The sequence below is a fragment of the Tasmannia lanceolata genome, unplaced genomic scaffold (assembly GCF_043159265.1).
Source record: "Tasmannia lanceolata isolate RefF3 unplaced genomic scaffold, GAP_Taslan_0.1 ptg000025l, whole genome shotgun sequence".
NCBI classification, from domain to species: Eukaryota; Viridiplantae; Streptophyta; class Magnoliopsida; order Canellales; family Winteraceae; genus Tasmannia; species Tasmannia lanceolata.
The window spans coordinates 9,971,485-9,999,477 of NW_027518702.1; the positions used below are offsets into that span (position 1 = coordinate 9,971,485).

Consider the following 27,993-nt stretch of genomic DNA (forward strand, 5'->3'; position numbering starts at 1 on the left):
CTTTAGGTGCGCTCATCACCACCCAGGTAACCCTGAAACTCCCAGTGTTCATCCCTAACTCCATTTGCCTCTATCTGAAATTGAGTGTCAAAATGTATCATCGGAGTTCCAACTCCAAGTGTCCTTAACCATTTGTCTGTGAGCATGCGTCAAAGGTCAAGACAACATCCCTTTCATCCGGGCATAAGGTGGGGGACCCAGACCATATATCAAGGCCGTGGTTTTCGCACACTCATCCGGATTTGAGCAACAACAAATAAAATCGGGTTCGGGTTGATTCCAGCTCGTTTTAGGAAAACATCAACCCGTCAACCCGCGACTCTACGCAAATTGCACCCTCATTTAAAAATGATGGAGTTATTTTTTTGTTTTTTTAAATAAATTTAGGAAGCTGAAATCCACGCTACTAAATATTTTTAATGGATATGCAAACTTTATTTTACACTTTTTTTAATTAGCTTTTTAGCGGCTGTTAACAATTGTCAAGATGCTATCAACATTCAATCAAAAAGATAAAACAAAGTGAGTAGTGTCATTATAGATATGGGAGTGGCAGAGTGTGGTGTCAAATACCTAAATTTAATTACATTTTATCAGGGCTACTGATATTAGCACTACCATGTTTTAATAATTGCGCAAACTCGACTTGTCTTTTCTTCTTTAACTGGCATGAGCTTTTTGGTAACTGGAATAGTTTTTAACAGCTTTTAAATAATAAAAGAGAAGATGAGTTAGTGCAATTATCAAACATGGTTATACAACAGTGGTATTGTCTCTAAAAATCCCAACATCTCCACCTTACACATGGTGATTCATATTGATTTAGATTACTTAATGGAGATTTTATTTGGTAACTGCTCGTGAGGTTCAATAAAGTACAGTGGGGCCCACTTTTTACAGGGTGATCCAAAGTTCAAATTGTTCATTTGTTGGGCCATAACATAAGATAATCTCCATAGGATGATCCTTGCCATCTGATCTATAGAGGTTTCTATTCTCTCTACAGATCGTAGGGTTAGGATTATCCTATGGAGATGATGTATGGGATACAACCTATTTACGCTATGGCCCACCAAATGAACGGGTGTGGATCATCCTGTTAAGTTGGCACACCATACCTTCTAAAAAATACGGGACTTCACGTGCATTCACCATATAAAATCTCCACTTAAATTGTGTACTTAATGAGCACGCTCTTTCTACTATTTTTCTAGAGAAAGATAAAGGGTGGGCAACGTACCAGCGTAAATCGTTCTTTCCTTGGGACCAATTGTTCATAAATCTTTGTTTAAAGCTCTTTTGACTAGCCTGAGTTAATGAGTTAATGAAAATTGACCTTAACAATCACCGAGTCAACTTCTTTTTACCTTGACGGAATTCTCCTCTACAATTGAGTCATGAAACCAGTGTTTCGAAATGTAGTTGCAAGTAAAACTGTGGCCAAAGCAATCCTAGTCGACCTGGCACGATCGAGTATTGAGTTGACACAGCCGAGAACTGGGTTGACAAGGGTGATAACTTAGGAGAGGCAAAGGACTTTTGATTGACTTTATAAGACAAAATGCAGGCTTGACCAAGAATGCGGCCAAGGTAAAGGGGAGTCGAGTATGAGACCATTATCATAGAAACCGATTGTAAGCCACAAACCTATTATTGGACTCACATTGAGTCCAACAATCGGTTTGGGTCCACGAGGCCTTAATCAAATGCCCCTGACGCAATAGTCCAAGAATATGTAAAGATGGTTTCAATCTCCCTACAAGAGTTTGTATGTAAGATACGACCTAACCCAGTTAGACCAGGCCAGAACTAGCTTTTGCCTTTCTAATCCTGATTTTTTTATGCTTCTTTTCTTCCTTTTTCATTGCTTAGGGAGTGTTCATGGTATCTCCTATCCTAACTTTGCTCGATCATGTAAGATAAAGTAGACTCCGCGATAGCATATAACGAACATAAATGGGAAAAAACAGGATAGCATGTCCTAAAAATATAACAAAAAACAGGAATAGTATAATGAGTGCGTTGTGGTGGCAGTCCTATGTAAAGCCCAACATTCACGGTGTCTTTTTGTTTGGTTTTTTCTTTACTGTGGACCCGTGGTGTCTATGTGACTGTAAAGTGTAAAGACTTTGTGGGGCCCATTAAATGGCTTTTCTTCTGCCACTGAAATTGTGGGCCCTACCCTGTTTTTCTTTTTCCTTTTCCCCCTCATCTAAGGTTGTTTCCCATGAAGTGCAGTTTAGACTGGATGAAGCACTAGACTCCCCCCATTGACTGTCTTCGTTGTATCTCTCTCTTTAAGAAGAAAGAAGCATATAAGTTACTTTATTTTAGGTTGCATTTGTATTGCCGGAATCAGGAATCGGAATCAACATCATATTCATATTTATGTTCTATCGGAAAAAATAAATAATAATTTTATTTAAGAAAATCTAATAAAAAATCCATTCCAACTGGGGTGGAATCAAAATAAACGGATTTCAGCATTTCCCATTTCCCCTCCTCTACTTCCGAGTTCCGACTCAATGTCAATTCCGCATCATTGATTCCATTATTGTTTTGAATGGAACTCCAGAATTAGGCAGAATTGGAATCACATCCCAATTCCAACAATTCAAACAAACCCTTATGTAAGTTTTCTAGGGTTCCATAGGTGACAGAAAGGTCTTAATCCAATGCCAATGTGGGATGAGCATCCCCCAGTAGGATAAAGAACTACAAAAATCAATGCTTTAGTTGTTGTTGGTGGAACCCGAAGAGATGCTTATGCATCAAAGACTTAGGATCATCTGATCAAGGTGTTCTTAAATGCATTTGGCTGAAATCGTTATCCTCGAACAGATCAACGGATCCGATCACATAGACATGAATAGTTGGGGCCCATATATAGTGTGTTAGGAACGACCCTAACCGTCACATCATTTTAGTATTTTCCCTAAGTTTAACATGAAAATGAACACATGTTTACGTTCTTTTATTGCTCTTATATTTGGCTACGTTGGTAGACCTTCCATGGCTTTCCTAGTAATGGATATCAGCGATTAGTGGTTGACTATCTAAATCTAAAGGCACAAGTAGGACCTAGAGATCCTCAGCAAAGTGAGGAAGAAAGAGATAGGAAAAGAGAGAACATGTTAGAGTTAAGTTGGAATGAAAGTGGTTCCATGTCCATCTTCTAGTCTCTGGCAGATTTGTTGTTGGCTCTTGGAACACATCTTGGAATGTCCTTAGTAATGAGCTCTCTCTCTCTCTCTCTCTCTCTCTCTCTCAAATACAAACGAAACTTGAAACAATGGTTCAGATCGCCACAAGATAAATATTTCTATATACTGTTGTTTAGAAACTCCTTAAATCAGTCATATGGATAGCTCAGTTAGATCCCTTTTATCTTGTCCGAGTTCTTGTCTCGGTCTAAGTTTTGCCCTACCAAGTCAATCAAAACACCTTTCACTCGTCCAAGAAGTAGAGAGCTTCAATCATTTGACTTGGTTGAGTCGACTCTTTTTCACCTGGGCAGAGAGTGTAGTCAGAGTCCGAGTTTCAAAATATTGCTAGGAACACCCTCTTTTGCTAAGAAATTCGTTGTATGATGACCACCATCAGACCCAATTATTGAAGTAAAGCACCTTTTCCATTTCGGCATGTTACGCATTGGAAGTAACATGTAGAATGCTCTCCCAAAGAGTGTTAGGGTTCCTTCCAAGCAACCCCTTTTTTTTTTCTTTAAAAAAAAGGCAAAGGAGAGAAGCATTCCCAAAAACTAGGGCTGCAACTCGAGCCGGGTTTTACCCTACCCGACCCGAAAATAGCCTGGGTTGGGTTCAAGTTTCTTGGGTTTCGGGTCGAGCCGGGTTGAGCATCCAAAAGCCCGCATGAATCTCGGGTCGAGCCGGGTTTGAAGGGGCCCGACCCGACCCCAGTTACTTAAGTTATAGTATTTTTTTTTTCTATTGTTAGTTAAAACTTAAAAGTGGAAGCCCACGCACCCACTGTTATAGTATGTGAGTGAATTTCTGCTTCTATGAGTTGAGTTGATTCAAGTGTTTGATTCAACATTGTTTGATTGTAATTGCAGCATTGTTTGATTACAACATTGTTTGATTCAAGTGTAATGTGAGTGTAATTACATCATTGTTTGATTCGAGTGTAATGTGAGTGTAATTTTTGCTTCTATGAGTTGAGTTACCTTGCCAAACAAGAGTTTTCCTCAAAAAATTGCGTCAACGTGAAAAAACCCGACCCGACCCGAGATTTATCATGGGTAGGGCCGGGTTTGGGAATCGTGGGTTTTCCGAAGAAAAAAAAACCCGACCCGACCTCAGATATTTCTCGGGTAGGGTTGGGTTCTCCAAAACCCGACCCGAGTTGCAGCCCTACCAAAAACCATGGCATGGGGTCATTATCATCTTATCCACACTCTCCATGTATCTATAATAAGAATATTTTCCCCCACAATATCACCCTTTAAATGATATGTAAGTACCGCTCATTTGGCAGGCTCTGTTTGAATCTTAAAAGCCTTATAATTCTCTCCATTCTGACTATCCTCTGATTGGTGGACTACAAATTTACAAAAAATATCAACAATTCACGTATAGTGCAAAGATCTCCGCTAGGTGGAGGGCTTGGATTAGGATATTGAAGTATTAGTGATTAAATAACACTAAATCTAACGGCTTAAGCTTCTGGAGTAATTGGTTGTTTCTCATGGTATCAGAGCTACAGGGTTTAAAACTCAACTTTTTGATATTAAAAAGTCTAGGGCTGGCAACGGGGCGGGGGCCGGACCGGATGTTGCATTCCCCGTCCCTCCCCGCCTCATGGAAAATTCCCCGTCCCCGCTTCGGGGATTGCGGGCAATCCCCGTCCCCGCCATGTGGGGGAAATCTAATCCCCATCCCTGCCCCATCCCCACCGGGGAAATAATCCCCATACAATTCCCACCCAATGAAATAAGAAATGTGAGAACTACTTACATATGGAATATAAGACAAACTTAAATCATAAGCATATTTTTATGGAAAATGATATTTGCACAACCTCAGTTGTCTTTTCTTCATTAATTTGCTCGTGAAAGCCTTTGGGAAATGAAATAATCATTTGATAGATCTTCAAATTTTAAATAAATTATTTTTTTATGATGCAAGGTACTAGTAATGAATCGGGGCGGGGCCAAGGTCCTCCCCGCCCCATCCCCGAGCTAGACAAGGAATCCCTGCCCCGAACGGGGCGGGCGGGGCGAATCCCCGGTTTTTCGGGTTAAATTGCCAGCCCTAAAAGAGTCCAAGTGTAGGGGGAGTATTGAAGTATAAATGATTAAATAACACTAACTCTAGTGGTCTTCAACGATTAGTAAGGAAACATCTCTGGTAGTCTTCAATGATTTTAATGCTATATTGGCAACCAAACAAGAAGTTTTGCTGATATGGCACCCAAATGGCAAGCAAAATCCCTATGCCATACTGGCTTTTGTGCAACCAAAAGCACCGACCTGTTAGGGTAGGGCAGATCCGATCCGGACGGATCCATCCATTAATGCCCTGTCCATTATTGTACAGACTTACGGCTTCATCTATTCCATTTATTTATGTTTTGATGCAAATTCACCTCCCTTCTGCGTACTTTATACAACTTGCCTTGTTGGCTCAGCTATTACAGTTTACGTCGTCTAGAGATGGTGAGACTAATATCTGCACTACGATATTTTGATAATGGCACTACTCACTTTGTTTTTACACTTTATAAGTTAGCATTTTACTACTGCTACAATATTTTATATGATGAGAGCGTGTGAAGTCCAGTATTTTCAGATAGTACGGTGGGCGCCCACTTTGATGACCCAAACCTAAATAGATTGTTCCCCGTAAATCATCTCTATAGGATGATACTAACCCTTCGATCTGAGAAGGGACTGCACCTAATAGAAACCTCTATAGATCGAAGGGTTAGGATCATCCTATGGAGATGATTTATGGGGTATGGCCTATTTGTGTTATGGCCCATAAAGTGAATGAATCGGGTCATCCTAAGAACTAGGCCCACTGTACCTTGTAAAAAATACCAGACTTCATGTGCAGACATCATATAAAGAGATTTTATATGGTGTAAGCCCTTATAGTCCCGTATTTTTCAAAAAGTGCTGTACGGGCCACAATATAGGATGATCCAAACCGTCCACGTGATGGGCCACAACGTAAATAGGTTGCGTTTTGGTCCATCACATGGACGGTTTGGATCCTCCTATATTATTGTCTGTACAGTTCTTTCTGAAAAATAAGGGACTGTGAGGGTTTACACCATATAAAATCTCTCATAAAAACATCTAGAAAATGATATTTCAGCCATTTATGTTTTGCTTGTTGAGAAGGAAGACCATCTTCCCACACCATATAGATATTTTTTTTAGTCGTGGGAAAAAAGAGCTTCTTGTGAAGAATATTATATAAAAAAATGTAAGAGTTTTTCAAGGACTGATATCTGCACTATAATGCTTTGTTTTAACTTTTTAATTAGCTTTTCACAACTGTTGCAATTCTTAATACCCTGTCAACGTGAAACTCAAAATGCGTTTTTTAACCACAAAAATCAGAAGGGGAGTGATAAATCGACCCCCTAGAGGAGAGAGAAAGACACATGGGGGGTCGATTTATCACTGCCCAAATCAGATGCTCAAACTGAGTTTATTGTACAGCATACACACCAAAGGATGATCTAAACCGCCCATTTGATGGGCCACAACTTTAATAGGCTGTGCTCAGAAATCATTTCCATAGGATGACCCTAGCCCTCCGATCTATAGACGATAAGGATCATCCTATTGAAATGATTTTTTGGCACGACCTATTTATGTTGTGGCCCATCAAATGGATGGTTTGGATCATCCTATGATGCGGCTGTACAGTTTATTATTATTTTTTTTAAATACTGGACTCTACAGGCTTACACCATAAAATAAAATTAAAAAAAACTCATTAAAACAAAGGCAGCTGATGTCAGGACTACCAAGTTTTAATAATTTCACTAACTCAGGTTGTTTTTTTTTTAAAAAAAAACAACTGTCAAAATGATATTACAGTTAGGGCTGCACATGGTTCGGTCCGGTTCGGTTTAGGGAGGTTTTTTTAACGGAATACCATCGATGTGGAGAAAATCCAAACCGTAACCGAACCGATGGGGGGGGGGGGTATAACCGAACCGATTTTGACCGGTTCTGTTTGGTTCGGTTCATGATTTATCCGGTTTTTGGTTCAACTTTAATACATATCCAAATCAAGTAGTTAAATAAGGCTATCTATCCAAATCAGCCATCAATCCACCCATCAACTTTAGAAAATATCCAAATCAAGTCATCAACAAAAATACACAGTCATAAATCAGTTGCATTTATATCTGGGGTTGGGTGACTGCAATGATAAAATTACCCATAGACTAACCAAGATGACAAAGTGCCCTCTAATACAAAGACAAAAGAAAGGAGGTGCAGTTTTGAGATGGGGGGAGGCGGGGGCGGGGGCCGGGGGGGAGCAAAAATGGGCATATACAGGGGAGTGGCCAAAATGGAGTGTATATAGTTTCCCATCGGTTCGGTTCATTTTCATATTAAAACTCAAAAATAGTCAACCGACGGTGAAAGTCTTAACCGTGATCGAACCAATACCTAGAAAAACCAAACCGAAAGGCCAGGTTTGGTTCCGTTTATCGGTTTGGCTAGTTTTTTGTGCAGCCCTGATTACAATTCCCAAAAAGCTCTCATAAGCCAATTGAAACAGAAAAAACAATCCGAGATAATGAAATTATTAAAACATGATAGTGCCAAAATCAGTAACCTAAAAAAGTGAAAACAAATTGGGTGGTGCCACTGCCATTATGAGATTTTATATGGTGTAAGCACTTATAGTCCCATATTTTTTCAAAAAGTAATGTATGGACCGCATCATAGGATGATCCAAACCTCCCATATGATTGAACACAACGTAAATAGATTGTGCCCCAAAAATCATTCCCATAGGATGATCCTAGCCCTCCAATCTATATAGGTTTCCATGATATGCAGTTCATCTATAGACTGAGGGTTGGGATCATCCTATAGAAATGATATTTTTGGGCACAACCTATTTACATTGTAGCCCATCACCTGGACGGTTTGGATCACCCTATAGTGCGGTATGTACAGTACTTTTTCAAAAAATACGAGACTGTAAGAGCTTACACCATATAAAAACTCTGAGTGCAGATATCATTTCCCTTTTTTTGATCACCAGGAACACCCCATATCAGTGTTTGTGGCAATCAGGGGCATTGAATTCTTCTGACATAAGTACAAAAGCCCCTCTTTAGTCGTTGATACACTGACAGGGGGTGTTCCTGGTGATCAAAAGGTGATCAAAAGGCACGGATATATCATTTCCCTTTTCTTTTTTTTCTTTTCTTTTTTTATTATAGGGAAATGATATTACCACTACCGTATTTTGATGATCACACTCCACACTCTATTAAAAAAGTACGGTATGGCCCGCACCATAAGATGATCCAAACCGTCCATTAGATGGGCCACAGCCTAAACAGATTGATCCTTACCCTCTGAGGATCAGAGGGACTAATAGGGGACTACATAAGAGGGCTTACAGTTGCACCATATAAAAACTGAGTGCAGATATCATACATGCTGCCTCTCTCCAACGGTTATCAGTTGGTAGCATACCAAAAACCCCTCTTGAACTGAAGCTCTCAATAAAAGCTATAAATACGCAGTAAAATCTGTCTATGAACTCCTCATTTCATGGAAGCTAAGAAATCCCTTTAAAATCGGAAACTCTCAGATCAGAACGAAACCGAATAGATTTTTTCACTCTCTCAAAAAGATTAAAAAAAAAATCTCCTGTTCTCATCTCTCTAACTGAATTCCTCTCTTTCTTTCTTTCTTTCTTTCATTTCCACCGAGTTCGAATGGGTTTCTACATCGCCCTCGGTTAGTTTCATCACTCTTCTCTTCTTTCATCTCTTGAATATTTCTTTTTTGTTTCTTACTTTTTAGGGTTTTGTTCTCCACATTGTAATTCATTTCTAGGTTTTCTCTTTCCTTTTGCTTTCTTATCAATTGAATCGCTCTTCATTTCTTACTGTTTGTGAGTGGTACTGTGGTGCGTTTTTGTTCTTCATTTCTAGGGTTTCGTCATTTAGCTGCTGAGGGGTTTTTTTTTTTTTAAAAAAAAAATTTTCTTAGTTTTCGGCCGTTTCCGAAGGAAAGTTTAGTCATTGTTGGATTTAGTAGAATTAGATTGAATTTCTAGGGCATGTACGAGTAGATTCTAACACAACCTGGGGTTTCATTCTTTTGCTGCTGTTGTTTTAATCTGCAAAATTTTTTTTTTTTTTCTTTCCAGGTTTTCGGCTTTGTTTTCTAATGGAAGTTTAGTCATTGTTGGATTTCTTTGTTGATTAGAATTAGATTGAATTTCTAGGGTTTAGTTCTTTCGCTGCTGTTGTTTTAATCAACAATTTTTTTCCTATGTTTTCGGCTTCTTTTCCTAATGGAAAGTTTAGTCACGGTTGGATTTCTTTGAGTAGAATAAGATTGGATTTCTAGGGGTCTTGTTCTCCGCATTGTTCTTGATTTCTAGGGTTTCGATATACTGTTTTAATCAGTGAGATATTTTTCATTGAGTTGATTAGATTGAATTTCTAGGATCATAGTTACTGATTTCTAGGGTTTCGTTATTGCACTTTGGTTTTTTTCTATTTGGTGAAGTTTTTTTAAGGTTTTGGTTTTGTTGCCGGATGGGGTATGTTGATTGTATTGAATTGAGTTCTGTTGAAATTAATTTGGTTCTTTGAGTTGAATTATATTGAACTTTTAGGATCTTAGTTACTTATTTTTGAGCTTCTGTTCTTTCAATTTGGTTGTTTATAGTTGGTGAGATTTCTTAGGGTTTTAGTTTTGTTACCGACGATAATTGATTTGCATTGAAATTAATTTGATTCTTTTTCGTGATTTCTTGGCTTTACAGAGAATTTTAGGGTTGACTAGGTTTGTTGAATGGGGTTGAAAATCATGGTTTCTCCAAACAGAGGTCAGGCGCCTCATTTCCCCCCTCTGGCAAGGCAAGGCTCATTGTACAATCTCACACTCGAAGAGGTCCAAAACCAGCTTGGGGATTTAGGGAAGCCATTGAATAGTATGAATTTACATGAATTGGTGAAGAACGTGGTTGCTGCCGAAGAAAGCCTGGTTTTTCATAACCCACATATTGGTGATGGAAGTGTGAGTTCACATCCTTCATCATCTGCTTCTTGCCTTCCTGGAAATATCAATTTGAGTCGAACACTCAGTCAGAAGACTGTCGATGAGGTGTTAAGAGATATTATGCAGCACGATCAGGGAAATGCTGGTGACAATGGCTCGATGCTGAGGGAGCCGACGCTCGGAGAAATGACTCTAGAGGATTTCCTGCATCGTGCGGGTGCCATTAACATGGGTAATCAGGATATTCTTGTCAATTCACAGCCATTGATGGCAATGGACCCGATGGTCTCAACAACTCAGCATGCAGATTGGTTGCAGTACCAGATGGCAGCTGTTCATCCTCAGCCTATGACAGTGTTGCGTTCGAGTTTGTCAGTTGCTCCGCAAGTGTTTGGAAACCAAGTCATGGATGTTGGGTTCAATGAGAACCAACTGGCACTGAGAGTGCCGGTGCCAATGATGGGAGGCACCTCATCGGAATCACTGGCCATAGCTGAGAAGAAACAACGATTTTCGGGTGAAGTGATGGAGAAAAGTATAGAGAGGAGGCAGAAAAGAATGATCAAGAACAGAGAGTCGGCGGCTCGGTCAAGGGGAAGGAAACAGGTGGGCTTTGTTGTATTTTTCTCATTATTTTTTTTAACAAATTAGACAAAATTCAATATTCAAACTCAGTTTGTTTTGCATTGTTCTTTTTTATGACAGAAATTTCTCTTTTGGGTGTCTTGTTAGGCTTATACAAATCAATTGGAGAATGAAGTATCACATTTGAGGAAGGAAAATCATTTGCTTAAACAGGAGAAGGTATGGCAATATAAATATCAATTGATTTTTTGTGATTTAAGGTCTGTTTCTTTATTCACACATTGCATGCTACTGATTTGCTTCACATGTGAACTGTAACTGGCATCTTAGGCAAAATGATTCACGCTTTCACTTAATGCATGCTTGAACTTTATTTACCTTCACAATGCCTCATGCTTAAAATCTTAAGAGATAATGGTAATGAGGATGATGGTTGATGGCTTACATTACTTCTGGTCATTGAGGTAGATATTTGCATCCTACTAGTTCAGAGTTATTAATAGAAAAGCTTTAGTTGGGCAAATGAACGATTGTTCCCGTGCATGTGCTAAAACCAAGCTCCACTGGATCAGATGCAAATCAGCATTACAAGCATATTTTTGTGACACATGAGTTTTTTGTATAACCTTCTAGTAGGTCATGCAGTTATCCGTTGAGAACTTTGATGACTCTATTTTCTTGGATTGTGTTAATCAAAAGATATTCATGTTTAATTTATTGTCAATGTATTGTTAGTATGGCACATGTAGATGAAAATGGGCTAACCTTTGAAACTTGCGGACTCCAATCTCAAGTTACTGGCACTTTTAGCATGTTAGGGGATGTTCCAGTGTTGCATCCTTTTATGTTTGCCTTGGAAAAGTTCAAGAAAAAAGGAAAAAAAAAAGACAATTTTCTGAGATATGAAGATTTTGTTCTGTTTGGGACAAAGGCTTTGTTGAGTTGAGTTGTATGAAGATTTTGTTCTGGTTTTAATTTTTTTTCTCATTTCTCTTTCTTTTACTACCTCTTGAATTTTCTTTGCCTTTATCTTACAGAAAAACCCTATCCCAGTTTATTTAATTCTACCTATGAATGGTTTAAATCCAGGAAAAAATTGACTTGCCACATTTAATGTGTTTTCATTGACTAGTGATTTTATCATTATCTTGGCTTGACCAAACACATTTTTCCTTTTCATTGACTTGGTTAGGACCAAAATCAACCCAACTCATGCGAGTTCTTAGTTGACCCTGCAAGCTTTTACAATTTGCTACTGTCAACATCCGAACAATATCATTCCTAGAGTTTTGAAACATAAATTTGTCAAATTTATTCCAGAAAACTGAAATTCAAAGCTCAGTCCTTTTATTTTTCTAGTGTCAAGATCTTGTTAGTAACATGCAGAATTGGCATTAGGCTGTTGAGGCTTCAAAAGTAACTACTTTCTAATTTCATTGCTGTATTTTGGATTTTGTGTTGTGTCTGTATGTTATATTTTTGCATTGTGATCTGTTCGAGTCATTCTGGGGAAAATCTGCTTTGCTTCGGTCAGTTCCTGTTTCCTGTTATTCCGACGGAACATGCCATTCCACCCAAAACTATGCCAAAATTCCATCTTATTTCCAATTTTGTGATTTTTGTGTAGTTTTTTCTTCTATTTTTACCCCTTCTAAGTGGCTGCTTTCTAGCCATTTGAGGTACACTCATAATTGTCAACCCGTGACTCGACTCATGACTCAACTCCTTAATTTTATGACTCGTGACTCGTAAGAGTTTTTGACAAGAATAGAAATTTAGTTGAAAAAATATAATTATACGTAAAAAATGAAGCATGTAAAAAAAAAACCCAATAGCACATAGATAAAGCACTAAGCCAAAAATATAATTATAAGCTTGTAACTTGCATGCACAAAAATAATTAAGTTCTGGTTGGAACTTAATCATAGGGGGAAACCCTTCCTTGCTTTAGATTTGTATCCACCTATGATTAATGGCATGGTTGGAAGGAGATTTGTGGTGGTTCGGGCCAAGAAACCAAGATTGTCCAAGACTGGGAGCCTATTGCACATGGTTTTTTGAAGCTAAACTTTGACGGGGTCTAGCATGGAGAACTCTGGTTTTGTCGAAATTGGGGGAGTCTTTACTTGTTTTTAGGTTATTAGTTGGATTGGGGGGTTTATATACGATTTATTTCTAATCGTAAAGGACCCACCACAGAAAAATAAGTGAAAAAAAAAATTGTAAAAATCGCACCAACTCAACTAAAAAAAATTGTAAAAACCGCACCAAGAATCGTAAAAATCATTTGAATAGTATAATTTTTACGGAAAACAATTCTTCCTTCCGATTTGAATTGTTCAACCATAGATTCGATTTGAATCGTACGATTCAAACTGTAAATCGTACGATTTTAACAACTTAGGTTTCTTTTGCAGAATTACTAAAAATAGTAAGTCCGCTCTCACAAGTCTACACTTACTAAAAATAGTAAGTTCTTACTTACTAAAAATAGTTAGTCCGTATTTGTAATGGATGTTGTGTGAGTGAAGGCTTAAGTGATGGTAGGCCGTAGGACTTGGCAAAAGATGAGGAAGGTGAGCCATAGTGAAAAGAGTATGGTGCGGTCATAGGTGATGTGGACATCCCCACACCTGGGCAAAATAAATATGCTTTTAATCCAAATAAAATAATAATAAAAAATAACACATGTCCAATAGTCCAATAGGAAAAAAAATATCTAACGGTTGCTAAGACGAATGAATCACAGCAGAGTCACTAATCAATGTGTCTTGAGAGAAAAAGTTGCTAGAAGAGAACTACAAAACCTTAAAGATGATGGCAAAGTAAATTATTGCTCTCCCAAAATTAAGTAGGAAAAGCAAGAGGAAGAACTCACCTCACAATTATAATTGGAGAAACAAATGAGGGCCGATATGAAGGAAGCCATAACACAAGAAAATGCGGAGTTGTGATCTGCTATGATACTATTGATAAAGGAGTGAGTTCCAGACATAACTTATTTCTCGAATAAAGCATGCCCAAAGTACTTGGTGATATTATTGTATGTGGAATTGGAAGGACAATTTCTGAATCTCTACTGTACAATCGAGAACTAAAAGGATGAATCCATTGATGTTGTAGAGGGATGAGCCAAATGTTGTCTACCGCTGATACTGTAGCCTAAGGAATACATCGAAGATGTGCACGGTGGTCAGATTATATCTACTAGAAGATGTGGCCATCAGAAATACTTGTTTGATGGAAAGGACAATCATTCTATACTCATACTTTGATCACTATCGAAGAGTTCCATCATGTTAATTATGATTTCTATGACCAAATACCATTCCCTATGCTTGATGGAGTCATGTTCTTTTCAAGCAGGGTAGACTGTCCATCTTTCACAAGTCAGGAAAGAGGCTTAACTTGGTGATAGGGTCCATCATTAGTGCTATGCCTTTTATCTAGTAGGGGCATACTTATCTTTTAGAATGTTATAGTGTTCTCAATTAGGTTTACTATTCACGTCTCTATTCATGTGATACCATTCATGGGTTTCTCATTAAATGTTGTGAAATTGTGACTGAAGTGGTTGTCATCAAGTTATTGTTTAGAAACCACAGTTTTCCTGAAATGATAATATGAGTGGAGTTCCTAGAGTTCCATCTGTAAAAACATTAATCTGGTTGTTTGAAAAGAGACTCTCCACTTTGATCCACTCTGCGTTTTGAATCACTGGATTAAACCAAATAAAATCTGGAGTTGTTAGTGGGATTGCTTAGGGACCTACACCTAGTACGCTTGCTTAAAATCCATTCCTGTCTTTGTAGATCCGTGTGTTTTGGAGGTGATACAAGCACCATGTTTGGTGTTCTCTCTGGTTCTGTTATGTGACCGGTATACACAACTTAACTAAGCCTTTGTCCCAAACTAGATGGGGTCGGCTAATGAATCCTTTAGAAAATTTTCATGAAGAAGGTGAAAGAATCCAACCGGCTCAAATTGACTTAGTATAATCCTGACACTAGTTGGGTTCATCTACATCGATCATTTTTGTCCATTCTCTCCTCTTCAAGGTCATGTTCTCTGTTATGTTCCTAGCCATCAAGTCTTTTCTCACTGTTTCTACCCAAGCTGTTTCGGTGTGCCCCTTCCTCTTTTTACTCCATCAACTTGGCACGAGTCACTTCTTCTCACTGGAGCATCCAAAGGCCTACATTGGATATGTCCAAACCATCTTAAGCGGTGCTCTCTTATCTTTTCCTGAATTGGTGGCACCCCCACCTTTTATGAATGTTTTCATTTTTAATTCTATCTAACCTTGTGGGGCCGCACATCTATCTAAGCATTTGCATCTCCGCTACACTAATCTTTTTTTCTTTTCTTTTTTTTGAAAATTGACAATTTATTAATCTGCAAGATAAGGACGGGACAAGCTGTCTCTTCCAATTACATAGACTAGATCAAAGATCCATGAGTAACTCAAAACATGTAAGAGTTACAGAGAGGATACAATCATCATCCCATCTCCGAGGACTCCAGCCTTTGCCAAGATGTCCGCCGCCTCATTAGTTGTTCACCTCCGGTGCTCAATCTTGGGGTTCAAAATTCAGATTAAGTCTAGGATTTCTGCCAATAGATCTTGTAGTTTCCATGGGCCATTCGAATGCCTAGAAGCCCATGCAATTGCATTGGTCGAGTCACCCTCCACTATTAGGGGCCGCTGATTATTCTCATGTGCCCACTGTAGACCGAAAAGCAGAGCTCTCACTTCAGCTTCATTCGCATCACATATCCCCACCGGTCTTGAGAACGTCATGATTATAGTTGCTTTATCTTCCCTCATCAGCCCTCCTATACCTGCCATCCCAGGGTTGCCTATCGAGCTTCCATCAAAATTAAGCTTAAGCCATCCTGCTGGCGGAGCCTTCCATTTCGGCTGTGGCTTGGTCCGAATTGTTCTGTCCCAAATTATGGACCACCAATTTCTTATAAGGTCTCCTGCTCCATAAGGGATTTTCTTTTTCACTTTGGCCCAAGTTATAATTTCCACCTTGATGTCCGACGCTAGCCTACATGAAGACCTGGTTTTGCCTTCGAAAATGTGCTTATTGTGTTCCTTCCAGATGTTCCAGACAATAGCATACGGAAATGTACCCCAAAGCAATCTTCTTGTATCTTCGAAAGGTCCATTTTGCCAATTCACCATTAACGAGCTAATCATTCTTTGGCAAGTTTGCCATTACACTCATCTTATATGGCCGGTATACAATGTATATAAATGATTTTTTTTGCTTTCCTGAATGTTTAATGTATTTAAATTTGTTTGCAAAATTTAAAGTTCTAATGCTGGCACATTGTAGATCTTCATACTGCCAGCAGCTTTAATAGCAACATCTAGTATCTGAGGTTATGAGGACAATCAATCACTTTCCTTTCCCTCCATTCAAATTCAGAATTTTTTTTCTTGTTTTCCCTGTTTTTATGCTCTACCCAAATCTGTCATGTTTCATTATGGTTTTTGCATTGATAAGGTTTTGAGTCCAAGCATTTTCAAAACACAGTGGAGTAGTTCATGGAGACAATCAAGTTGTTAGAGTTCTTACTAATAATTTGTTCTCATGGAAAAGAAAAACAGGACTCAAAATGTGAAGCAACATAAAGAAGCCATTAGTTAGATTTTCAAAATATCACTCAAGTAAAAAATAAGTACGTACAATCTCCAGTCATAAGTTTTGTGCATGTGTGTGTATGAGAGAGCAACAGCTAGTGTCTATCCTTCTCATTTTCTTTGCTAATTCCTGCTTTGAGATTTGTTGTAAGGAAGCTAGAACTCGTACGTGGGACTCACATCATTGTCACACGTATCTCCAACTTTTTCATTTTATCGCAACATTTTGATAAAACAACAAAACCCGGAAATAATCCCGAGAACTTAAAGTTTCACGATTTTTTTTTTTTAATCATTTACCATGAAAAATGTCGTGATAATATCGTGATATTTTTATTTTTCTTAAATTATATATTTTAACTATTCTATTGTTTAAGTTTTTCCCCAATATAAACAAGAAAGTAACCAAAAAAAAAATCCCAAGACCGAAATTTAATATTGAATAAAATACCATTTTGTTTGTGGTACCGGATTTCGACCGAAATTTCGAAATTTCAGGGTCCGAAACCCGTACTGAAACCGAAATTTTAAACCATGGTTGTAACAACCTCTGTTGTTCACAGGAACTGGACAGGCTTAGAATAATGAGCTTGAATCAAGATCAAAAGCCAAAATACGTACTCCGTCGAACCAGCTCTGCGCCCGTTTGAAGCATCTCCTTATACTCGATTTTTGTAGATTCGCGCACATCCGGTTATGGTGATAGGATTTTCTACCTTTCTGAAGTGTTTCTTCCACAGGATTTTGGTGATAATTATTGGAGTGAGTACCACTACTACAAATTCCCAACCAACATTTTTTTTTTAATTCTTGGTTGCAGAATGGTGTGAGTTCATGCATTCTGCCATTACTCTCATTTATGATTTCTGATCATTCTCTTCAGCATTGCCTGTAGGAAATTTTTTAAGCATTCAGTTCATTCATTGTCATTCAACAAGTATCAATTTTACTTTGATTTAAATTCATTGATGTTAGCTTCCTCAACTTTGATAAATTGTCATATTAAACAGCTATTGTAGAGCTTGTGTTGGCTCACATGGGTTCTATTTTTTATTTTATTTTTGTCCTTTTTGAATATTTTTTTTTTCTTAGGTTATTATTGTACTTAATACAGGTCGACGAGCAAGATGATCTCTTCTTGAGTGATCGGGACCATTGATCTGATGGGCTATCACAGGATGACCAAGTGGATTTAGATCCAATGCCCAACTATGATTTGTTAAATTCAATTTTAACAATGATCAGTAACTCCTGTTATAATATTAGTCTGAAGGGGCTGCTTGGATCCAGGAAAAAAAAATCGACATGGAAAGAAAATTCTAGTGGTCTAGTAGTTACTTTTCATAGAAATCAGAGAAAAGCTTTTATTTTTTGGGAAAAAGCTTTCCGTTAAAAGCGAGTTAAACAAACGTTGGAAAATTCATTTTTCATTGAAAAGTTTTTCCAATTTAAACTGTCCCTAAATCCCGAAACTACGGAACAGAGATTGAATGTTTAGTATGGCTTGGTTGCTACATTTGGATGGGCCCCACCATAGATGGCCATGATATAATTTCAAAGACCATACTCAAAGTGATCCCAACCGTCTGTGTTTATGTTGCCTGCAAATAGACGATTGACAATAAGTAACGGCCTATATTGAATAGAGAAAGTTCAGATCACTTTGGTTTTTGGGTCGAAGGATCTCATCATATGGACGGTCAAGATCAATTGTGAGAGAACTTTAGGTTGCACAGAAAGGGATAAAAATGACATCTTAAAAGAACAAAACAGTAATTATTAGTGGTAAAAAAATAAAGGGAAATGATATATTCGTCCCCTATTCTTCCCTGGGCCACCCCCATTGTAGTGTAAAAAGTAGGGGTGTCAACGGATCCACTTCGGGTCGCATCCGCCTATGTCACAGTCACGATCCATTCAAATTCCTTATTGGTCGGGTCGGAGTTGGATTGTTCTTCGGATCCTACTTTCCACGTCATGATCATGATCCATTTTAATTCGGACTGCTCATCGGAGTGTCCTATTATGTCCCACTAAGCTAAGTAAACAATTAATTTTTTTTTTAAAAGAGATAGAATGGCATTCCACTATTAGTGTGTCTCTATGCATTTTCTTCAACTAAATTAAAAATTTATCTATGATGATGCATGAAGAACAAAACTCATTTCTTTTCCTTCATGAAAGTATGAAATGAGTGAAATTGCATTCCTATCCGATTCATTAAGTGATAAGAGACGCTTTGACCAAAATATCCTTCATAGAATGGTTAGCATTAACAAAATTTGGAGGGTATTTTTGTAAACCATTTCGGATCGTGACTATCCTATGGGCATCTGTGGCGTGCCCATGCACAATCCAAAATTTTTCGGATCCCAGATTAGATGATTCGAAATATGCCCATGGATCCTATTCATATATTTAGATCCCGTTCATTAACGTTCGGATTCAGATGATCCATCGGACCGTCTGGATCCATTGACACCCCTAGTAAAAAGAGTAGTCATCACTCATGAATGCCAAGAGCGTGAAGAGTGAGATAGTCCCCACATTCATATGAGAGCTTTAAATAAAGGTGAGAGTGTCAATATCAAAACCCATAGATGGATGGCCATGCTATAATTTGGATGGGCCCCACCATAGATGTGTCAATATCAAAACCCATAGAGCTTTAAATCCCGAAACTACGGAACAAAGATCGAATGTTTAGTATATACAGCTTGGTTGCTACATTTGGATGGGCCCCACCATAGATGGATGGCCATGCTATAATTTCAAAGACCATACTCAAAGCGATCCCAACCGTCTGTGTTTATGTGGCCTGCAAATAGACGATTGACAATAAGTAACGGCCTATATTGAATAGAGAAAGTTCAGATCACTTTGGTTTTTGGGTCGAAGGATCTCATCATATGGACGGTCAAGATCAATTGTGAGAAAACTTTAGGTTGTACAGAAAGGGATAAAAGAATAGAGGGAACAGTAATTGTTAGTGGTAAAAAAATAAAGGGAAATGATATATTCGTCCCCTATTCTTCCCTGGGCACACCCCCATTGTAGTGTAAAAACTAAAAAAGAGTAGTCATCACTCATCAATGCGTGAAGAGTGAGATAGTCCCCACATTCATACGAGAGCTTTAAATAAAGGTGAGAGTGTCAATATCAAAACGAGGGAGCGCGGGTATAAAGTTTTGTTTTTTTTTTTTTTCACTGCTACAAAGACACGTGAGATTTGGAAACCCTAAGCAACCTTACTAAAGAAGGAACGAAGAAGAATATAGGTAGGGGCCACTTATTCGATGATCCAAACCGTTCATCAGTCGGGCACTATTTTGGCATCTAAGGACATGTGGCAGGGGGAATAATTTACAATCACTCTGAAAACTTTTACAGATGCGGAGTGGAATTTATTCCCGATCTGAAGCAAAATGCTGCCCGCTGCCCGCTGCCCGGGAAGAGAGATAAGGCAGTTGTAGTGTGCTTGTACCAGGTCGGGGGACACCCTGCCCTAAAATATTTAGGGCAGGTAGTCGTACGGACTCTGAGGCATGGTATGTTCTCTTTAAATGTACGGCCACGAGAAATTGAAGATGATTTGCACTTTTATATTTAAGAGGGATAAAGAGTTTTTTTATATGATGAAAGGTCTCATAATCCATTATTTTATTTTTTTAAAAGTACTGTATGGCCCACACCATAGGATGATCCAAACCGTCCATAAGATGGGACACAACATAAATAGGTTGTTCCCCAAAAATCATTTTCATAGGTTGATCCTGACCATCCGATCTATATAGTGTTAGGATCAACCCTCTAATGTGTAGTCCTTAAATAGATTCAACCCTCTAATATGTGAAGTCCCTCTATATGGTGTGTAACCTAGCGAGTTTTTTTATGGTGTAAGCCCTTATAGCCCCGTACTTTTCAAAAAGTAGGTATGGACCACACTATAGGATGATCCAAACCGCTCATATGATGGGCTACAACTTAAATAGGTGGTGCCCAAAAAATCATTTCTATAGGATCAACCCAACTCGAGGAACTGCATATTATGGAAACCTGTATAGATCGGAGGGGTAGGATCATCCTATGAAAATGATTTTTTGGGGTAAAACCTATTTATGTTGTGTTCCATCACATGGACGGTTTGGATCATCTTATGATGTGGTCCGTATATTACTTTTTGAAAAAATACAGGACTATAAGGGCTTAGACCATATATAATCTCGTAACCATATTATAGTCTATTAGTTTCTCGAAAAGTACTGTAATGCCCATTCCATAGGATGAACAACACTGTCCATTTGTTGGGCTACAAGGTAAATGAAGAATTATACATGAGAATTACATAGGAAAATGAAGAAAAAACTTTGGTTAAGAAATATTTCTCATACAATCCAAATAGGAAAAGAAAGGGAGCAGATTAGAGGTGGCTTGTTGGAGAAGTGGGTGGATTTTATTCGACCGAATTGGGAAAGGTTGAGCAGGGCAAATGCCCGAATGCGAGATATTGGAACAATTAAATGAGAAAATGACTTTAAGGGTAAAAGACAAGATGACTTTGTCCACCTATCGAAACTTAGTAAGGCTGATGTCATTTCCCCTGTTTTTTGGTGGGCGTTGTGAAGTTTTTAATGATTTTTTGAAAAATATCGGATACGCATCTACTTAATTCTTTTACCTACTCAAAAATTCATGTTTACAATTTGAATGGCAAAAGGCAATTTTTTGGATCCGTCAATAAGATAAATGGACTATAAAAAATCAATGGCTAAGCTTTTCTTTGTCAATCCCTAAACAATGCATATAGCTCAAGAGTAGGACCGTCAATCGGGATGGGCAAGCTTTAATTAAAATAAGAACATGCCAAAGCAAGCTTGGTCAAAAGTTGAAGCCTGAACTCTAATTATCAAGGGTCATCTAGCCCGTTATAAGTCCGGGCCCGATAATATATTTATTATATAATTTTTCAGGATCTTTTATGCCCTTAAAAATTACAGTAAACATTAGCAGAATAGAGGTAGCCCAAGGATCACCCTTCAAGATGATCTTTAAATGAGTCCGAATGAATCATTTACAGTTGTTCATTTTCCAAAGCAACTGCCTCTCACTGGCTCTCTAGTTTAGTCATTCCCAAGCGGCAAGCATACAAGGCACAAATACACGGTTAATGCTTACCAGTTCCAGCGCCTCTCTCCACCTCCAAAAACACGACCATATGTTCTGTTCTCTCTACACCTTTGGGCTTTGGCTTCGGTAAAGCCTTTATAGTCTTTTCCCGTGCAGAAAATAAGAGGTGATGGGCAAGCCCGAACTTGGCTCGAAGCCCGTTGTGGAGTTTGGGCAAACATAATTTCTAATTTAGTCAGGCCTGAACTCGGCTCGTAGCCCATTGTATGGACATGGGCTGAGCTTGAGCACCTCAGGCCCGCCCAAAGTCAGCCCGATTGACAGTCCTACTCAAGGGTCTAAGATCATCCTAAGAGGTTCTGAAGTTAATTGGGTAGCATTCTTAGGAACTTGGGTCCGATGGGTTCGACCTGATTTCGGTTCCGATCAGATGGTCAAATTAGGGTTGAAAAATTTGAGATTTTATAAGGTGTAAACCCTTATAATCCCTTATTTTTTCAAGAAGTATATTATACGATGATCCAAACCGTCCATGTGATGGGCGGTTGTGCCCCAAAAACTCATTTTCATAGGATGATCCTAGCCCCCCGATTTATGGAGGTTTCCATAATATGCAATTCCTCTACAGATTGGTAGGCTGGGATCATCCTATAGAAATGAATTTTTCGGCACAACCTATTTACGTTATGGCCCATCACATGGACAGTTTGGATCATCCTATAGGATGGTCCTTACAGTACTTTTTGAAAAATAAGGGACTATAAGGGCTTACACCATATAAAATCTCGAGAAATTTAGAGGTGAGTTGAGTTAGGATTGACCATCCTTGACCCCAAGGGTTTGAGGAAATGCTATTTCGGGTTGAGCACGAGTTCCACGCCTAATCATTCTAGGCTGTCCACTCCCAAACTGGCGATCTTAAAATAAAGAGGGGGTGGAAATATCAAAACAAGCAATACTTCGTTTAACAACCAATACCACGAAGATATTTTATATATCTATAAAGATATGTAAAAAACTCGAAGATATTTTAGCCGATAAAAAGTAATGTCAATTTCACCGGTGAAATTGCCGAGAAAACGTCTCCATCGTATACGGTGATGCGTTAACCCATCTTTAACCTTTGGTGGTTGGGAAAAACTAACCATGGTTAAGTCGAAAAGAAGCCAAAACTATCCATGGTTAAGAGGAAGAGAAGCCCTAGAAGTAGAAGAAGCATCGTATTCTCTTGTTTACGTTAAACATATTTAATTAACCCTAAAAAACACCGGATTAACTTAATCCCCACTAGTCGTTCTCCACTATTTCTTCGGGCAGCCAAACCACGGCATATTAGCCTTTCCACAACGCTGCCCGAACTGCCCGTAACTCAGAGTAAAATCACGGGCAGTTTCTTCAGTAAAGCCTGCAACTAAGCCCTTTCTCTCTCTCTCCCCCCCTCTATCTCTCTCTCTCTCTTTGGACGGTTGAGGATGAAAGGAGCTTTTAATGGCGGTTTTTTAGGGTTTTAGTGCCGGAAATCATCAGATCTGCTTGTTTACTGTCCAGATCTTCATTCCAGGTATGTTTTCTCCTCCGATTTTCGAGTTTCTGAAGAGAATTATCTTTTTCTTCTCCGATTTTTCTGTTTCTCCAACGATTTTCGAGTTTCTGAAGATAACTATCGTTTTCTTTTCCGATTTTGCTGTTTCTCCAACGATTTTCGAGTTTCTGAAGAGAATTAGGGTTTTCTGCGCCGATTTTGCTTTTTATCGAAAGATTTTCTAGTTTCTGCAGAGAATTAGGGTTTTTTCGGCTTTTTACATGCATTTCTCGCTTCAATCTAAGGTTTTTCGGTGGCTTCTCGTTTTTTTGGAGGTTTTTCTGTTTAAATTCACGCAAATTTGTCGATTTTCCTTAGATTTCGTTTTTTTTCTTCTCTGGATTGATTCTGTTTTTTAGTTTTCCGGTGAGAGATTTTTCCAGTTTTCTGTAGAAAAATTTAAGCTTTCGTGAAAAAAGCGTTAACTTTCTCCATTTTCAGGTTCAAATCCATTATTTTCCGGCCGATTTTTAACGATAACTTCTATTTTTGTCTTCTTCCTTAAAGATCTAGTTAAAAAGGCTTTCCCGATCTTTTGATCTTTTGACCTTTTTTTTTACAGAGAAAAGTTTTCTTCTTGGCGCTTATAACGGATTTGATCGATCTAACGGTCGAACTTAACTCAGAGGAACAGATCTAACGGCTGTTGTTTGGTTTCTGCTATTTTCAGGTTCTCAGGAAACGAGATCTTGCCCGTATAGATGGAAACTAACCAGGGTCCAGTTCAGGTTTTGGTTAACCAGGGTTTGCTAACATGCGCCGCGGAAACCCTAGCTGGTTCGCTAATCTCCGCTCTGGTCAAAGCTCACCTTCCAACGCAAGTAAGTCTGACTAACCTTAATTAATTAAGAATCTAATCATCATGTAATAATCGATCGTATAATTTAATCAAGATTAAGCTCCCTTACTAATTTTTTTTTTGGGGTCGTGTTTTGTGTTTTTTTTCGTAGTCTGGTTTTGGTAAGAAAAGGTCATTCTGCATATGTTATTTGCATAATTGCATGTTTAGTGATAAATTTGCCCCACTTTTCACCGTTTCAGCCTCTCTAGTGTATTTCTGACTATATTTTTACACTGCAAGGGGCTGACGGGGAAGAAAGGGGGGCGAATTTATCATTCCCCTTTCATTAATGGTAGATGCTAACATGCGCCGGAACTGAAAATGGATTAGATTTTGGTTTTTGGGTTAGTTTGAGATTATTTTTTTTTTGGTTTGATCACTCTGTTTTACAAGGAAATGATATTTCCACCCCGTTTTGTTTGTCTAAATGGATATTTCCACCCTCTTTCCTGTTGGTTTTCTTAAAAATTGTTTGCATTTACACTCCTTTGTTTGTCCTTTCTTGAAATTAAAGTCATTTCCCCCCGAAAAGAGAAACAAAATGGCGTGGAAACGCTGAGGGAAGGGGGGTGGAAGTATCATTTCTCCCTTTTTAACAAAAAAAAATCCATGGCAAGCTTTTGTTTGGGTGGAAAGTCAATGCGAGGGGAGAAAAGTATGGAATTTAACAATAGGAAAGATATTCGAATATTCGACTCTTTGGTGTGGCCTGCTTTATATTTTAATTGCTTTTCTTTAGATATATTCTTTGGGCCAGCCCCCTCTGGTGTATTTATGACCCCTTTTACACTACAAGCGGGTGTCCCAAGGAAGAAAATGGGGCGAATATATAATTTCCCATATTCTTTAGATATATTTTAATATGAGGATTTGTTATTTGTGAATGAGGTTTGTTTGAGGTGCTTCTGTTCAATCTTAACTGTCTGAGAGATCTGTAATTGTTTAATAGAAAAAAATATTTTTACTTATCAAATCTATCTGACGGCTGGGATTGTCCAATCAGATGAGTGGTCTAGATCGTTGGAGGGGGCTGTTTTTTTGTTCATCTTGTGGGCCACCAGTGGCTTGACCAAGTGTTTCAAAACTCCCACTAGGGGTGCAACTCGGTTCTGACTTTTTTAGAATTGGGGTTGAGCTTTTACATTAAAATCGAGTCGGGTTCAGGTTGATTCCAATTCATTTTTTTAACAAAAGCTCAACCTTACCTGACCCAATTTGCAACCCGACTTAGGATGAGTCTGACGTTTTTAGAATTGAGGTTGAGCTTTTACCTTAAAATCGGGTCGGGTTCAATGTTACCTGGAACGCAGTTCGTTCCGGTACGTGGTACAGGAACGGGTACGGGATACGATGGTAGCCCGGTACGCGGTACGATGAGGGTATATATATATATATATTTTTTATTTTTTTTTTCATATATTTTTACAAGAATGTCATTCCATTGTACACATACATTTAATACACAAAATATAAAAATCTCATGTATGTCGTACATATTTTTTCAAAAAGAAAGCTCCCGTTGGAATATATGAATATCCTTCCATAGTCCATACTACATCCGTTTAATAAAAATAAATAAAAAAACCTCATGTATGGGCTGCATGTTTTTTTTCAAAAATAAAGCTCTAGCTCCAGTTCAACCCAAAAATATATAAAATTTGTAGCTCTCTCTCCATTTCTCTCTTAGTCTATATGCATCTCTCTCTTTCTCTCCCGCGGGTCGCCGCGGTTCGTCATTTTTGGTGATCCGGGTCGCTAGCGAACCACGTTTGGGATCGTGCAACCCCGGATCCCGGATCGGAGGGTGGATGGCGAATCCGGTAACTATGGTCGGGTTCGGATTGATTCCATTTCATTTTTTTAACAAAAGCTCAACCTTACTTGACCCAATTTGCAACCCGAGTTAGGATGAGAACTCAGACACGGCCAGAGTCAGCTCGGCAAGTCAATGATTGATAGAATCAATTTTTCATATACTTGGAGACTACAAAAGAGTTGTGATTGACAAGGTAGAAGAGTTAGAATGTGGTGGGTGTAGCATGAGAGTTTATGAATCAAGTAATATCTTAGGTTTGAACATTTCTTTTAAGCCGGAATTTATCGAGACACCTAGGGCAGCACTTTAAATTTAACAAATAAGAATAAAAGATACAAGATGAAAATATAAAACCTTGCTTCTAACCCATCATAGTCCAAGCAAAATTTAACTGTGAATTCCCCTTTCCCCAAAGAAACTACATTAATTATTACGAATATAAAGAACACACATTTGGTCGCATCTAGCAGCTCCTCTAGAATCCTTTGGTATGTTGGCCCAATCCCAAAGGACCGAATTTATGCTTGTGTTGCAAGTATGATCAGCTATATTGTCTGCAACAAGATTACCTTTCATGCAAATATAAGAGAGCGAATTCTACTACATCAGATAATATTTTCAGATTTGAACATTTACAATCTGATGAACGACAAAAAATATACACATTATTTGATGCTAGGATTCCACGATTGGTGTGATTGGAGATCCAAAGGTAGGACTCGCTATGCTATAGTGTGGACTTACTTCACTGTGTCAAAATGAGGTTTGGTGCAATTGAAGCATTCCTAGGGGAATGGCAACTGCACCACAAATCAAAGGGTTTGGATCATCCTTGGGAGAAAATTTTTGGGTCATGGCCTATCTATGCTGTTATTTTGATTGGGGAAGTAATATACTCGTCACCTTTCCTTCCAAGAGCCACCCCACTTCTAGTGTACTATTTACTAGTATTTTCAGACTACGAGAGGGTGGCCTGAGAAAGAGAAGGGGGCGGATATATCATTTCTCTTTAGATCGTCCAAACAAGTGGGACCCTTTGATTTTTATTTTTTTTGGTTTCTGTATTTACATGTGAATACCTCCCAAGTAATCATACAAAATCTCGAAGAAGAGGTAGTCGGCATTTATATATTTACATTAATATAGATTAATTTTCCCACATTTAAACACATACATTTATGGTCTAATTAAGCATGGGTTTTTTTATTCTTAGATTGGTTTATAAACTCATTTTTGTTTTGCTGCATGTTCTTGATTCTAACCATGGTTTGATATCTTTAATTTCTTACTAGATGTTTTCTACTTTTTCACTTTCAAACTAGAATTTGAAGAGCTCTTTTCCTCATTTTTCAACCCTCAAACCACAATGTTCTGACTAAAGGAAATCTTTGTCAAATAGTTTCAGGACCCATTTGGGCTATCATTAACTGGTAAATTTGGAAGCAAAGAAAATGATCAGAATAAAAAGCAACCCAAGCCGGTTGACGGAGAAGATGACGATGAAGATGATGACAATGACGGAGACGGAGACGGAGATGGAGGCTTCGGAGAAGGCGAAGAGGAACTCTCCTCAGAGGACGGAGGGGGTTATGAAAACAATCCGAACAGCAAAGATAGCAAGAAAGTGCCCGGCGGAGAAGGGGAAGAAAATGGAGAGGAGGAAGACGAAGAAGCCGATGACCATGACGACGATGATGATGACGATGATGACGATGATGATGAAGATGATGATGATGACGACGATGATGATGAGGGTGGGGATGATGAGGAACAAGTGGTAGAGGAAGAGGAGGATGATCAGGAGAATGAAGAGGAAGAGGAAGATGAGGATGAAGAAGCACTCCAGCCCCCAAAGAAAAGGAAGAAGTGAAAGGATTTATTTTGGAGGTTCTTTTGATCTTGTGCCCTACTTGCTCTAGCTTTAGTTATCATGTTTAGTGTAATGCTGATGACTGTTTAGGATTTGCTTATTTAGATATTAGTATATGCCTATGTATTAGAGAGAACTTTCAACTTTGAGGTGCGGCAATGAGCCAAATGTGCAAATGAAAATTCCCTCCTGTTGCTTTATTTGGATTCCTGAATCTATGAAATAGTATGTTCCTCAAATTTGTGTTTGGTTTTTTGCTTAAACTGATAAATATGG

General features: G+C 38.5%; 2 protein-coding genes across 4 annotated transcripts; both read left to right on the forward strand.

Annotated features, from left to right (window-relative positions):
- Nucleotides 1–8,661: 8,661 nt before the first annotated feature.
- LOC143857936 (ABSCISIC ACID-INSENSITIVE 5-like protein 3) lies at nt 8,662–17,793 on the forward strand. 3 transcript variants are annotated; one of them, XR_013238809.1, is made up of 5 exons: nt 8,664–8,968; nt 10,008–10,849; nt 10,976–11,047; nt 17,045–17,243; nt 17,596–17,793. XR_013238809.1 is itself a non-coding variant. In XM_077368487.1 (4 exons), exons 2-4 carry the CDS (start codon nt 10,037–10,039, stop codon nt 17,129–17,131), a joined length of 972 nt encoding a protein of 323 aa, XP_077224602.1. In that variant the 5' UTR covers nt 8,664–8,968; nt 10,008–10,036; the 3' UTR covers nt 17,132–17,558. The 3 variants fall into 3 exon arrangements, 2 of the variants coding, with proteins under 2 accessions (XP_077224603.1, XP_077224602.1); XM_077368487.1 differs by lacking the exon at nt 17,596–17,793 and having other exon boundaries at nt 17,045–17,558; XM_077368488.1 differs by lacking the exons at nt 17,045–17,243; nt 17,596–17,793 and having other exon boundaries at nt 8,662–8,968; nt 10,949–11,047.
- Nucleotides 17,794–22,878: 5,085 nt separating this feature from the next.
- On the forward strand, nt 22,879–27,917 carry LOC143857722 (uncharacterized). The gene is made up of 3 exons (XM_077368178.1): nt 22,879–23,169; nt 23,861–24,011; nt 27,247–27,917. Exons 2-3 carry the CDS (start codon nt 23,892–23,894, stop codon nt 27,715–27,717), a joined length of 591 nt encoding a protein of 196 aa, XP_077224293.1. The 5' UTR covers nt 22,879–23,169; nt 23,861–23,891; the 3' UTR covers nt 27,718–27,917.
- Nucleotides 27,918–27,993: the final 76 nt, after the last annotated feature.